Raw genomic sequence first — 14307 nt, 5'->3', positions numbered from 1 at the left:
CTCGGCGCAGAGAAGGAGAGAGGGAGGGAGAAGGAAGGAAGAAGGAGAAAGAGAAAAAGAAAAGGGAAAAAATGAAAAGAAAAAAAGGGGAAGAGAGAGAAAGAGATAGAGAGAGGTGCCGGCGGGATTCGCGACGGTGGTCGGACGGGAGCGCGACGACAGTCGCGAGCGGCGGCAGCTTCGGCGGGAAGCGACGCACGCAGAAAGAGGAAGAACAACGAGATGAGACGGTGATTGGTACGGGTGTCGGAACGGCAGATCGCCAGGAGAGATTTCGGGACATTGGGAGTTTGGACAAAAAGATTTAGAACGATTTGAGCCCAACGACAAAAAAGATTTTGGAAAATTAAATTTTTAGCGGGCGATTTAATTGGGCGTATTTTCGGGATGTTACATGGACGCCACACTCTAGGGCGTCGTCGCGGCCGTTAAATCCGTCGTGCTCGTCTCCATGATGTGCTGCTTCTTCCTCTATTGCGGCTGCACGCTCTGAGGGGCGGCCTCCGATGAGCTCCACGCTGCCTGCGGCTACTTCGTTGGCGTGGGAGTTGGGAACGAAGCTGTCATGGTCTCATGGAGAAGACGGCGAAGGAAGGAAGGAAGAATATGACTAGTGGGTCCATACGTCAGTGACGTAGAGAGAGTAAAGGTGGAAGGGGTAGTTTTGTCCATACGAAAATATGATAATGTTGTGTACGCTGCAGCTGGGCCTAATGCTTCTCCATACGTATACTAGATGTATACCGTGTCATGTTTTAAATGGAGGAAGAATTATAATGGTAAAACTCAGAATAGGTGAATAGTAATGGTACTTCTCCAAAATTCATAAATTGTAATGGCACCAATCCAAAAAAAAACTCTTCGTTAATTAGCCTCGTGAAGCCATGGTTCTTTAATAAACCATCCATTCTCTAGAGTTCATTCTAATCATAGTCAATAGATGTATGAAAGTGATCGGGTCCTCGTAACCTAAAAGAGGGAGAGAGTGAATTAGGCAAACTAAAATTTTAACCTATGACTTGGACTAGTTTGCACAATAAATTAAACTATTGCATGCTATTTAGATGTGCAACTATGATTCTTCTACGTGAAATTATTATTTCAAAAGAGTTTTGCAACCTATAGCCAATTCTAGCAAGACACTATACTAAGAAAGTAAAGGCACTCAAGTTGCAAGAATAAAATGCGAAAATATAAAGAGGGGGTGAGAGGAAGAGAACCCTTGGCACAAAGATGTATCCCGTCGTATCGGTAGTCAAATGCCACCCCTAGTCCACGTTGTTGAAGCACTTAATTATATCCCGTCGTATCGGTAGTCAAATGCCACCCCTAGTCCACGTTGTTGAAGCACTTAATTAAAAGTATCGCTTCTCGGCCATTAAGTCTCTTCTAATGACATCTTAACTTACCATTAAGACTTACCCAAGTTTTCAGTCAACTTGATCCCATTTTCTAAAGAACTTCTCTTGGAAGGATGGGGTCTTCACGTCCCCCGCACAAAGTCGTCAATGATGCTTCACACAAAGCCGGAGCGTCGAATAGACCGATTCAAACAAGAGATAATGGATGAAATATTTGGGAAGCTCAGAGAAGCGGGGATTGATGTTGAAGCAGCATTACGAAAGTTCTAAGGCAAGAGTAGTTGCACCTCTAAAAAGGTGGAACAACAACTACCCGCTCCAGCAACTGAACCTAGCCACCCCTCCCCTGGTCGATGTAGCATGCCGGCCCCCGAGATATGTTTGGGTTCTAGTCATGATGAGTTGGTCCAACCCCCTTCAGTCTTATAGCTGGAGGTTTCTCAACGTTGTTGATTGAGCTAGCAACGGGGGTTGTGCTACCCGAGGAAAAGGTCTGCCACACAGTGCCAGTGCAGGATGGGTATGTCGTGGAGAAGATTGATCATGTCCATCAAAATGCAGAACCCATCGCTCTTGATATCCCGATGGCAGATGCTGAGATTTTTACTTTGGGGGATGCCCGTAACACCTGGATCCACTAGAAGAAACTTGTTATTCTCACACCGCCCATTGATCGGTCCATTGCATCGTCTTCGGGATGACCCTCAACTACTGGTGACTAAAAGCAGCCACACACCCCAACGCCTGAACCTGCGAAGAAATATGTCACCGCAGGCAGCCCCCTCCCCCCCCCCCCCCCACACACACACCAAAAGAAAAAGGGACGAACCATCCCAAAGAAAAAAGTAAGACAGAACATAATAAATCAGCAAAGAAAGCAACAGAAGCAAAAGGTAAGGTAGCACCCAATAAACCAGTAAAGAGTGTATGGACTTCTGCTCACTCCAAGTTATAAATGGGCAAGCCAATGATGTCAACAGAGAGGAGTTGGCCAGTGCAGGGGTGAATACTAGGACACTCCACAAACACCACATCACACATGCCATGCACAATGATAATCCGTCAATCATGGGTCAATTCAAGTTCCAGAACTTGCACAGTGGGCCTAGTTACTTCTCTGCGTGGTCTGATATTTACGACCTCTTCAACCTCGATGTTTTTGGACATCTCACTCATCCGTTGCTTGTGGCGTGGGAGCGAAGCGCAGGCGACACGTGGAGGGCAAGATCGTGAGGCGCGAGGGAGGGAGATTGGCAGCGTAGGAGAAGAATGAGCCATGGCTGACAAAACTAGGAGAGAGAAAGAGGAGGATTGGGTGACCTACAAGCAAGACCCACGTAATGGTGCATACCAATTTAATAATAGCTCACTCCTCGTACCTCCAACTAAACTAAGAAATAGAATAGTTCCATCCATCTAATCAAACATGCAGCATAAATCATCTCATCCCTAAAATCATCTCATCCCTAAAATTTGGAATAGAACCATTCCATTCAGGGTAGGAGCTACAGAGAAATAGAAGGGGGTGCGGCACTTTCATAGTATATATGCGTGATAGTGAAGCAAATATGATACAAATTTAGAAGTGATAAAGAATTATGTGCACCTACAACTTTGTACCTAGCTCCGCATTTCACGAACCAAGCCGAGCCGACTTGATAGATATGCATGATATTGAAATGCTGGACTAACTGCTGGTGAATCAAATTGGAAATAGCTAATATTCATTCTGAATTTCTGATGGATCATAAAACAATTCGATTCGATGATTGACCAATGCAAGCGTCCGTGCCAAATCAGAAGCAGTTATTAGCACACCCAGGTACAAGCACATCTGCGAGCGAAGGATGGGATTCCCTGGGAGCACAGAGAGCGCGTCGCGCACGGCGACTCTCATTCACGCAGCAGGTCCACAAACTTTTGGAAGTTCTCGGGCGAGGCTCCCCCTTCGCTGATGCTCCGGCGGGCCGCGTCCCTGAACAGCCGCGCCCGTTCCATGATCTCACCGTCGCCGACGACCTGCTCCACCTAGCACCTCAGCTCCTCCTTGGACATCCTCGCCCGCGTCGGGCGACACCGCCAGGCCGGTCCTCCACATGTCGGTTATGTAGTTCCGATCCGGTCCAGGAACTGGTCGGCGAAGTAAGGCCAGGACAGGAACGGCATGCCGTTCCTGACACCCTCCATCGTCGAGTTCCAGCCGCAATGCGACACGAAGCGAAAAAGCACACACCGCACGGTGCGCCACGACCTTCTGCTGGGGGCACCACCTGACCACCATGCCCGTGCCAGCGATGCGGGCCTAGATATCGTCGAACCACGCCTTGCTCTGGGCGCCGGTGGGGAAGTCCGGCCGCACCACCCAAAGGAACGGAACTGGCGCAGAACTGGCGTGGGTCGAAGACTGTGAAGCTGCCGAACGCCACGTACACGACCGACCCGTTGGGCTGGGCGCCAAGCCACTGGAGGCACCAGGTGTCCTCCGGCAGGAACTGCCCGACGGGCTTCCGGAGCTCCCTGTCCGAGGTCAGGAGTCCGATGGGCAGGACGTTGGGCGGCGGGAGCTTGAACGCGCCGGGCTCGACCTCGCGGAAAGAGTTGCGCACCACCATCTCGGCGAGGGCGGTGAGCCTGACGGTCTGGATGTGCAGCTCGAAGACGACCGGGTGCGCCTCGGGCGCGACGACGTTCATCCACGGCAGCTGCGACATGTGCAGGGCGGAATCCAGGGGGCAAGCTGGAACGTCTCATCACGCTCTGGCCAACCTGTCGCAAGAGATGCAGCCACCCTGGTTAAACAATTATTAAGATGCTAGTACACCAGTACATAGAAAAAATGATCATGTGTCGTTTGTTTTTTCAAACTGATGTCACATCAAATATGTAGATATCAATTCGAATATTTCAATTTAATATAAAATTAATTGCATAAGTTGCCATTAGAACTCTAGATGAATCTATTAAATATAATTAATGTAGGATTAGTGAATGATTATTGTAGCACTTGGTGGTCAAATTATGAACTAATTAGACTTATAGATTTGTTTCGTGATTACTTATGAAATTAATTTTATAATAAATCTAGATTTAGTACTCCTAATTGATGTGTAAATATTCACTGTGACGAGACTTATGACTTAAACTAAAAATAATCAAACGATTGTTGACACCGTTTTTTGACACATGTCAAGGAAGGTGATATTGTGAAGAAAAAGCTGCCGATTCGAAAGAAACCAAAACATGCATAGGATCAGGACCGCCCGATGGAGTCGTAGCCGATGGGCCAGAAGTATATTCCATGAAGATGCTGATCCGCATAGTTTGGCGATCGGCCGATGGGAGAGTTGCCGATGAGTCAAGAAGGGAAAGAAGTCCGAGTTTTGCGAGGATTCTGATGATTCGGTTGTAATTTTTAGTATAGTTTAAATTAGGATGTCTTTAACTTTTACTCAAGTAATGTGTTTGCCGTAATCGGCTAGGACTTGTTAGCGTAGACTATATATATTAGTTGTGCGGGACCAAAAAAAAGTTGATACACATCCAATACAACAAACCTTTTACAATTTCTTTGCACTTTACTTTTCCTGTCGGCGACTTCGCTATTTTCTTTTCGGCAAGTTCTTTCAAGTTGATCAAGAACGTCTCACATTCGAGCGACTTGATTTGCTGGTGAGTTTTTATTTTACCGAATATATTTGAGCTTTAGCTACCGGGCATATGGCTGTAGCTTCGTTCAAATCTATTCAAAAGTTATCAAGTTTATCTAGGCTTTGATCTCGGGCGCATCGCTATTTTCTCGTCTAGATTTATTCACAATTTATCGATATCAGGCTAGATTTGTAGGTTTTTCCTATGTTTTTGGCCATCATCACATCTATTTGCTTAGAAACATATTAGATTGGCTTAGAATTTGCAGTAATATCTAGTTATTATAAAAGCCGGTTTAGATCTATTTTGAGCTACATCATCTAAGTTACACATTCATGACTGGAATCTTGTCATATACGTACAATCGGCCGTTCCAAGCTGATTTCGTCGTTTTCCGCATAGGCTGAATCTGCCGACGCGCTCGTCCATCTCATACCCGCATTTAATATTTTTTGTCTTCTTCCCTATCGGCAGAGCTTGCCGATACGTTGGTGTGAGAAATATTCGGAATCCCAGCCGATACGCTCTCGAATTTAACTTTGCCTTATCCCTTGTCAATTGCAGATCAAATTGACTGGCACGTTTGGTTGACTTTCCGGAGCTTGGCGAACACTTGCCCTCGAATTCCAGTGTGTTGATTTTGCGTCAACAACGATACCTAAAAACCTTGAACGGTTCATATGCTAAATTACTTCTATGGATCTTAGAACTATCTTGTGACAGGCTCATAGGATCTGTAACACCTTCCAGGACCTAATCTTTGTTTTCCTACATTTCAATAGCAGATCGGTTCAGTATTTAAGGCATCCACTCCAAGACTGACAGTCCATGAAGCATTAATAATAATGATGTAGGGGAATGAATTAGGCCAGTCTCAGTGATGGTTTCATGAAGAGTTTTATGACATTAAATATCAACTTTGCTGACGTGGTAAGGAGAGAGAATGATGGAGTTTCATGGGATATGAGGAAAGTTTCATCACTATGAAACTCATCTGACACGGTTACCTAGTTCCCAATCTAGGTATCTGTGTACATAAAACTCCCACTGAGACTGGCCTTATACTACCATTTAGTGTTTTAGAGGCCATCCATCAGACAGGCACCGCAGTTATTTAGCATGCCATGTTCTCAAACTTAGGCCTTTTTTTTGGAACATTAGCTTAGGGAATTTTGAAGACTAGGTCGGTCTCAATGGAGTTTTATGGAGGGTTTCACGATATTAAATATCATCAATTTTGTTGACGTGACAAAGAGAGAGAAGGATGGATTTTATGGGATGTGACGAGAGTTTCGTCACCATGAAATCCATCTAGCACAGTTATTTATTTCTCAGTCTAGATAACCATGGCCATGAAATTTCCAGTGAGACTGGCCTAATGTTTAGCCTTGAATTGATAAGCTAAGAATCAGTCCCAGGTGAGCTGTTTGGATACATGGCTAATGTTGTTTTAATGACCACATCCCCTAATAAATACACCAACTCCAAACACCAGGAGCATTGGGAGTCACCTAAGATTTTAGGTGCCCTGGTTGAATGGACTCAACGCCAACAAAGTTGTCTCAGTAGTCTTGGAACGTGCCATGCTCAAACACTCACACTCACACCACACGCACACACGCACACACGCTCACCTCAGCAACCGGCCGCTGCACCACGTGGAGCACAGACCGTCCGAGCTACTGCTCGATTCCTCCCATTCTTACTCTAAGAGCAACTCCAAGAGATTAGGTAAATTTTCTAGCTAAAAGGCTAGGTAACAGATTAGGTAAATAAATAAAAAGCTAGCCAAAGGGTTGAAGAACCAAGCGCCTAGCTATATTATGTTCTTCGTATTCTCTCCATTCTGTGGGCTCTGACTGTCAGTGTCCCAATCCCCATCACCATGGCTGCCGCCTCCCCATGGTCGCGCCTCTCCGTCCGCCGTCCGCGCCGCTGCCTCCCCATGGCCGCGCCTTCAGCGCTGCCGTCCGCCGTCCGCGCCTCCTCCTTATGGCTGCGCCTCCGGCGGCGCCGTCCGCTGTCCCCGCCATAAAGGATTTGGGTGGGGGAGGGGTGGGAGTTAATTCACTTTAATCCAAAATTAGCCCCCCTATTTGATACATAAAAGCTAATTTAGGGCTAAAAATTACCCCTTGTATCCAGGACTTAATCATTGCGAAACCTAAACTCTTTACTCGATCAGGCGGGACAGTTGACCTAGATTTCCAATCATTAATTCTACTACTTTTTTAATCATCGAGTAGTACATGGAACAGGAATATCAGGGATATACAAATGAACCTCGTGATCCACGCCACTTTGTTGTGCCCGGTTGGGGGTGGGGTTGGCGATCCACGCCACGGGTTTGCTTTCTATATAAAGCAGGGCCAATGGTCTTTGGTCTAAAATCCTCAGGCAGCTCGTCCCCAATCGCAGTCGCAGCGCGGCTCTTGCCTCTTGTAGGTTGTAGCCATAGCGAAAGAGAGAGCGCCATGGCCAAGGCTCACATCCTCGTGCTGCCGGTGCCGGCCCAGGGCCACGTCACCCCGCTCATGGAGCTCTCCCACCGCTTGGTCGACCACGGCTTCGAGGTCACGTTCGTCAACACCGAAGCGCATCACGCGCGGGTCGTCGGCGCGCTGCAGGCGGCGGGCGGCACGGCGGCGCTGACCGGCATCCACCTGGCATCCATCCCGGACGGGTTGGACGATAACGACGACCGCAAGGACATCGGCAAGATCTTCGACTCCTACTCCCGGCACATGCCGGGGCACCTGGAGCGGCTCATCGCCGGAATGGAGGCGGCCGGCAGGCCCAAGGTGAAGTGGCTTGTGTGCGACGTGTACACGTGGTGGTCCTTGGACGTCGCCAAAAAGTTTGGCATCCGCGTGGCCGCATTCTGGCCGCCGGCGGCGGCTTGCTTAGTCATTTGTCTCAAGATCCCCAAGTTGATAGAGGATGGGCTCCTCAACAACAAGGGTTAGTACTGCAAACCCCTTATCAGCTCTCCCGGGATCTCTGCAATGCAATTTACTCAATGTGAATGACACACTTTGCGGCAGGTTGGCCAGAGCGTGAGGAGACGTTCCAGCTCGCACCCGGGATTCCGCCGCTTCACACGTCGCAGCTGCCATGGATGAATGTCGTCGCGCCCGAGGCGCACCCGGTCGTCTTCGAGCTGCACATCCGGACCGGCATGCTCACCGCGCACGCCGAGATGGTGGTGTGCAACTCTTTCCACGAGGTCGAGGCCGGCGCGTTCAAGATCCTGCCGCCCAACGTCGTGCCCATCGGGCCCCTGACCTCGGACAGGGAGCTCCGGAAGCCCGTCGGGCAGTTCCTGCCGGAGGACACCCAGTGCCTCCAGTGGCTCGACGCCCAGCGCGACGGGTCCGTCGTGTACGTGGCGTTCGGCAGCACGGCCGTCTTCGACCCGCGCCAGTTCCGGGAGCTCGCGCTGGGGCTGGAGCTCACCGGCCGGCCGTTCCTCTGGGTGGTGCGCCCGGACTTCACCACCGCCGGGGACCTGAGCAAGGCGTGGTTCGACGAGTTCCAAGCCCGCGTCGCCGGCACGGGCATGGTTGTCAGCTGGTGCCCGCAGCAGAAGGTCCTGGCGCACCGCGCGGTGGCGTGCTTCGTATCGCACTGCGGCTGGAACTCGACGATGGAGGGTGTCAGGAACGGCGTCCCGTTCCTGTGCTGGCCTTACTTCGCCGACCAGTTCGTGGACCGGAACTACATCACCGACGTGTGGAGGACCGGCCTGGCGGTGTCGCCCGACGCGGGCGGGGTCGTGACGAAGGAGGAGCTGAGGAGCAAGGTGGAGCAGGTCGTCGGCGACGGCGAGATCGGGAAGCGGGCGCGGCTGTTTAGGGACGCGGCCCGCCGGAGCATCAGCGAAGGGGGAGCCTCGTACGAGAACTTCCAAAAGTTTGTGGACCTGCTGCGAGAATGAGAGTCGCCGCGCGCGACGTGCTGTCTGCGCTCTCCATGGGAATCCCATCCTTCGTTCGCAGATACGCTTGTGTGTGCTGCTGACTGCCTCTGATTGGGCACAGACGCTTGCATTGGTCAATTATCGAATCGATTTTTTTTCAGATCCATGAGAAATTCAGAATGAATACTAGCTATTTCCAATTTGATTCACCGACAGTTACTCTAGCATTTCGATGTGGAGTACTGCATGTGGAGTGCATTGCAAACAACCCCTATCTATCAACGGCTTATCTATCTATCTATTATACTAATAAGTGGGTGTTGAAAAAAGCCACCCTATTTGCGAGAGGGTCTAGAAAAATAAAAGTCTCACATTGATCTAAAAAGGTGAAGAATATACACAGTTGGATTTTATAAAGATCTAACGGTCTAAACTAACTCATAGAATCCATATCAAATACAATTAATAATTAAGAGTCCTTGCCGAATACGATTAGATATGTCAATACTTGATTCTGCAAATTTGTAATTCCTAAAGATTAGAGAGGACGAGTGATTCGGATCCGATGTTGCCTGAAACATGTACACTTTTTCCAGTGGGAATTTGTTTTTGTGGAAATGTGGGAATTTGTTTTCTGTGGAAATCAGAGAGACTAGTTGAATTATATCATATACATTTGATGTTACACTACAAGAGGTATATTTAGGTGTTACATACTGTTTCCATTTCTTGCAACAGTTCATGAGAAATTTTCCATCGGCCTTCCGAGTGCTAGCAGTGCCGTTAAGAAATATGCTCACACCAAAAAAAAACTATACGACGAATCAAATGATTGATTGATGCTACTTTTTAATTCCAACACATACACATTTATTTAGGTTCTATAGAACGAAACAAATAGCACGTCTTCCAATCACAACTACTATGATTAATTCAGGGTAACATGGTTATTTCTATATGTGAAATTTGCTAGAAATTTAGTTTCTTAAGTGACAAAGGGAGCAGGTACTTAAGTTAAATTTCCATAATGGACAAGACGAGTAATTTAGAACTGAGAGTAACATTGCTAAAAAACAATTTGTAGCAACCCTTCGATTTTTAGCAACCGACCAAAATGGGGTTGCTATAGCAACTGACCAGCCCCTGAAAATGTATTTTTAGGGGAGGTTAAGGGGTGACCCGCTTCTAAAAATGTAATTTGTATGGGCGGATTACCTCCTCAACCGCTCCTACAAATAATTTTTAAATTTATTTTGAGAATTTGTTTAATTTTAAAAAATAGCAAAACACATAAAAATGAAAATTGTACTATAAGCCTATTATGATCTAGAAAAAAATTCATTTTTGGCCATCCAACTATTATCCAAGTTTGATTTTGACCATGCAACTCCAAAACCGGGTATCTTTGACCATCGAACTATCAAAAACACTTACATTTGGTCATTCGGTGGTTTTGCTGGGTGGTTTTGGTGACGTGGCTGACATGTGGCAGTGGGGCCCACATGTCCACATGTCAGCCCATTTTCCTCTCTTCTCTCTCTCATATCTCTGTCTCTTCACTCCCTCCTCTCTCTCTCCCCCTCTCTCTTTGAGCCCTTGCTCGTGGCTCCCAGCGGCGGCCCACTCTCCTCCTCCTATCTCTCGCGGTCGTGCGGCGAGCAGGCAGCCCCCGTGCCCTCCCCAACAGACCTTGACTGCGGCTCTCGGCGCGCTGACTCCCGGCAGTGCGACGGGTGGGGGACCCCGGCGTAGGCAGCCCCGCGGGGTTGGCGCGCACAGTGGCATGGCGCGGCCCTTGCAGGGGCGGTTTGCAACAATGCGGTAGGTGCGGCGGCAGCACGGGGAGGGTGGGGAAAGAGGTTGCAGAGGTCGAGGAGGATGCGACGAAGCTCACCGCGTGCTCAGTTTGTGCGGAGGAAGGCTGGAAGATGGAGGTCGACAAGCAGGGCGGAGCTTCGAGCGGCCAACAATGGTGGACGGCGGTGGGGGAGAGCCGTTTCCGGCAGATGAAGAAGGCGGCCGGGCCCGTGGATGCTTGGCGGAGGTGGAGGACGAGGTGGAGTGGCTCTTGGCAGGCGAAATCGAAGCGGAAGCAGGTGCTCCGACGGCCGAGAGAGTGGAGAGAGGGTGGGAGAAAGAGAGAAATAGGAGAAAGAAAAAAAAATAAGTTGATATGTGGATCCACCGCCATATGTCAACCACATCACCAAAACCACCCAGGAAAACCATCAGATGGCCAGATGTGAATGGTTTTGATAGTTCAATGGTCAAGAATACTCGATTTTGGTGTTGGATGACTAAAATCAAACTGGAATGGTCAAAAATAGACTTTCCTATAATCTATAGAACTAGAAAAATATTAAAAATATATTTTAGTGTATATAGTGAATTAGTGATTATGAGTGTGAAAACCATAAAGTGAGCCTTGAGTTGTATGAGATAGTAGAGTGAGTGTATTATACATTTTGATTTCATACTCTTAACCATTATATACGCTGAAATATGTCACCTAAAAATTGAATAGAAAACAAAACAAAAACCACCCCTGCCACCACGGCCCGCCGCGGCGGCCGTCCGCTGCTCCTAGCTCCCCTCACTCGCCTGTGCAACGACCGCCTCCACCACCGGCTTGGCGACGGGCCGCGGCCTCCGTGCCCTCGCGGACGAAGAGCGCGGCGCCATGGGGCACCTAGGCCTGTAGTGTCTCGCTCGCGCCCCCGTCCATTCCCGGCATCCGCTCACTCGCGCCCCCGTCCACGCACCTCCCGGTGCTCGCGGCCGCGGAGGCCGGCCCCTAGATCCCCTTCTCGCCGCTAGATTGGAGAAGGAGGTGCGGGTCGTCCCGTCGTCTGCCTCTAAAAATTTATTTCTGTGGATGGGTCAGGGGTAACCATTCTGGAAATCCAATTCTACAGGTGGGTTAGGGGGTAACCCGCTCTTGGATATAGAATTCTAGGGGTGGGCGAGGCCATGACTTGCTCATAGAAATGTATTTTTATGGGCAGCGCGTTACCGTCCCTACAAATAATATTTTTAGCTGCGAGAAACAGGAGCAAGTATCGCACCTCTTTCTACAAATGCATTTTTACTTGCCCCTAAAAAAACTGTTTATGTAGTAGTGTAGATTAGATCTAACAGTAACTATTATTATCAAGAATAATGATTAACTGTTGAGATCGAGCACACGCAAGAGATCGCTGAGATCGCAAACACATGTTATTAACTATTGTAAGCATGTAACATGCGAAAGATAATAAAATGATGCAACTGAAGTCTGAAGCCGCTCTGCTCACTTCCTTCTTCTGTCTTCAGCCATGGAAGACTGGCTCTACTACTCCCTCTCCATCGCCTTCTGTCTTGCTGTCTCCATCCTCCTCTCTTCCCTCCGACCAGCCACCGGACAGCCGCCACTCCCGCCTGGTCCACCACTGCTGTCGCTAATTGGCCCGCTCATCTTCCTTGGCCGGACGAACTTCGGCATCGAGCGGATCATCTGCGCCGCCCGGTCCCGCTACGGCCCCGTCTTCACCCTCTACCTGCTCCCGTCTCGCCCGGCCATCTTCGTCGCCGACCATGCCGCGGCGCACCGTGCGCTGGTGCAGAGCGGCGCGGTGTTCGCGGACAGGCCGCCGGCCAACCTCCCCTCCCGTATTTTCTCCAGCAACAAGCACAGCATCTCGTCCGGCGCGTACGGCCCGCTCTGGCGCGTGTTCCGGCGCAACCTCGCCGGCAAAGTGTTCCAGCCGTCGTGCCTGCGCCGGCGCGCCGTGGCGGGGCTCGCCGCCGGCATCGCGCGGCAAATGAGCGGCGGCGGGGGCGGGGTCGTCGTCGTCGAGGGGCTCTTGCACCGGGCCATGTTCCGCGTGCTCGTCAGCATGTGCTTCGGCGAGGGGCTCGCCACCGACGCCGTTGTCGCGTCCGTCGAGGCGCTGCAGAGGGAGTTCTCAACGTCGGCCATCGGCTTCCAGGTGCTCGGTGTGTGCCCCGCCGTCACCAAGCTCGTGTTCCGGCGCCGGTGGAAGAGGATGCTGTCTCTCCGGCGCCGGCAGGAGGAGCTCTTCGTCCCTCTCATACGAGCGTGCCGCGCGCAACGCGGCGCCGCCGCCGGCGACAGCGCTGCCGTTGACTCCTACGTTGACTCTCTCCTCGGCCTCCAGATCACCGACGGCGGCGGCCGGAATCTCACTGAGGGAGAGATGGTGAGCTTGTCCTCCGAGTTCCTGGTCGCTGGCACCGACTCCACGGCCGCGGTGGTGCAGTGGATCATGGCGAACCTCGTGGCGCAGCCGGAGGTCCAAGCCAGGCTCCGGGCCGAGATCCTCCAGGTCGTCGCCGGCGATTGTATCCAAGAAGAGCACCTCACGCGGATGCCGTACCTCCGCGCCGTGGTGCTCGAGGGGCTCCGGCGCCACCCGCCGGGCCACTTCGTTCTGCCACACGCGGCGGTGCCGGCGGCGACCGAGCACGGCGGCGGCGCGACGACGCTCGAGGGCTTCCGCGTGCCGCGGCACGCGACGGTGAACTTCACGGTCGCCGCGATGGGGCTCGACGAGGCAGTCTGGCCGGACGCGCGGCGGTTCCGGCCGGAGCGGTTCCTACCCGGCGGCGAGGGCGCGGACGTTGACCTCACCGGCGGTAAGGAAATCAAGATGATGCCGTTTGGTGCCGGGCGGCGGATCTGCCCGGGGATGGCGCTGGCGCTGCTGCACCTGGAGTGGTTTGTGGCCAACCTCGTCGCCGAGTTCGAGTGGCGGGAGGTGTCCGGCGAGCCGGTGGAATTCACCGAGAAGCAGGAGCTGTCCGTCGTGATGCGGCGGTGGCTTCGTGCCAGCGTCGTCCGGTGCACAAGGAGAGTGAACTGCTAAAGCAACTCAGAAAGTTTTTGAATTATTTTCTGCTACTTGTTTGCATTGCTCGCTTGTTGGTTGAGTCATAAGGACGCGTGATTCTCTTTAATAAGTTCAGCTAAATTTCGCAAGAATACATCTTCCTCAAGTTCTTTGGTATCTTGTGATTCTCTTTCAGTGAAGTTCAGCTTGTTTCAAATGGTTCAATTTGTCAAAATTTCACAAAGTTCGCATTTGCCAGATGTCAACAGAAAAGGTTAATTTTGGATAAATTTTTTGATAAGAATTAGAATTATATAGTCAATATATAAAACCTACGAGTGCCAAATAGCAAGTGCGAAGTGTAGCGTAGTGGTTTTGCATTGTAGAGAGCAAGCCACTGAGCTATATCTAGTTTAGTGTGTCTCCACGTCAACCGATTGAGATTTTAGTTATCTCTCAATCACCTTTCACAGCCGTTGGATAGATGATCAATAGCCCAGATTAAAGGCTCCTGCCTTTCTTTTACGGACCTTCAACGTTGAACCAAGCA

At 50.4% G+C, this 14307-nt stretch overlaps 2 protein-coding genes and 1 pseudogene across 2 annotated transcripts; 2 read left to right on the top strand and 1 right to left on the bottom strand.

The window, feature by feature from the left end:
- Nucleotides 1-3254: 3254 nt before the first annotated feature.
- On the bottom strand, nucleotides 3255-6913 carry LOC120713163 (annotated as a pseudogene).
- A 461-nt stretch (nucleotides 6914-7374) lies between these two features.
- On the top strand, nucleotides 7375-9143 carry LOC120711407 (UDP-glycosyltransferase 83A1-like). Its single transcript, XM_039996909.1, has 2 exons — nucleotides 7375-7970; nucleotides 8054-9143. The coding sequence occupies exons 1-2, from the start codon at nucleotides 7382-7384 to the stop codon at nucleotides 8944-8946; spliced, it is 1482 nt and encodes a 493-aa protein (XP_039852843.1). The 5' UTR covers nucleotides 7375-7381; the 3' UTR covers nucleotides 8947-9143.
- Nucleotides 9144-12110: 2967 nt separating this feature from the next.
- Nucleotides 12111-13934, top strand: LOC120711406 (cytochrome P450 89A2-like). Its single transcript, XM_039996908.1, has one exon. It carries the CDS (start codon nucleotides 12243-12245, stop codon nucleotides 13791-13793), a length of 1551 nt encoding a protein of 516 aa, XP_039852842.1. The 5' UTR covers nucleotides 12111-12242; the 3' UTR covers nucleotides 13794-13934.
- Nucleotides 13935-14307: the final 373 nt, after the last annotated feature.

This window comes from Panicum virgatum, chromosome 6K (genome assembly GCF_016808335.1).
Source record: "Panicum virgatum strain AP13 chromosome 6K, P.virgatum_v5, whole genome shotgun sequence".
Classification (NCBI taxonomy): Eukaryota; Viridiplantae; Streptophyta; class Magnoliopsida; order Poales; family Poaceae; genus Panicum; species Panicum virgatum.
This window is presented reverse-complemented; position numbering and strand designations above follow the sequence as displayed.

Bases quoted from the DNA above. Each gene is read 5' to 3' on its own strand.
- LOC120711406 (XM_039996908.1), top strand. From the start codon at position 12,243: ATGGAAGACTGGCTCTACTACTCCCTCTCCATCGCCTTCTGTCTTGCT.
- LOC120711407 (XM_039996909.1), top strand. From the start codon at position 7,382: ATGGTCTTTGGTCTAAAATCCTCAGGCAGCTCGTCCCCAATCGCAGTC. The intron at 7,971-8,053 runs GTTAGTACTGCA...ACTTTGCGGCAG, and splicing joins TGGGCTCCTCAACAACAAGG to GTTGGCCAGAGCGTGAGGAG.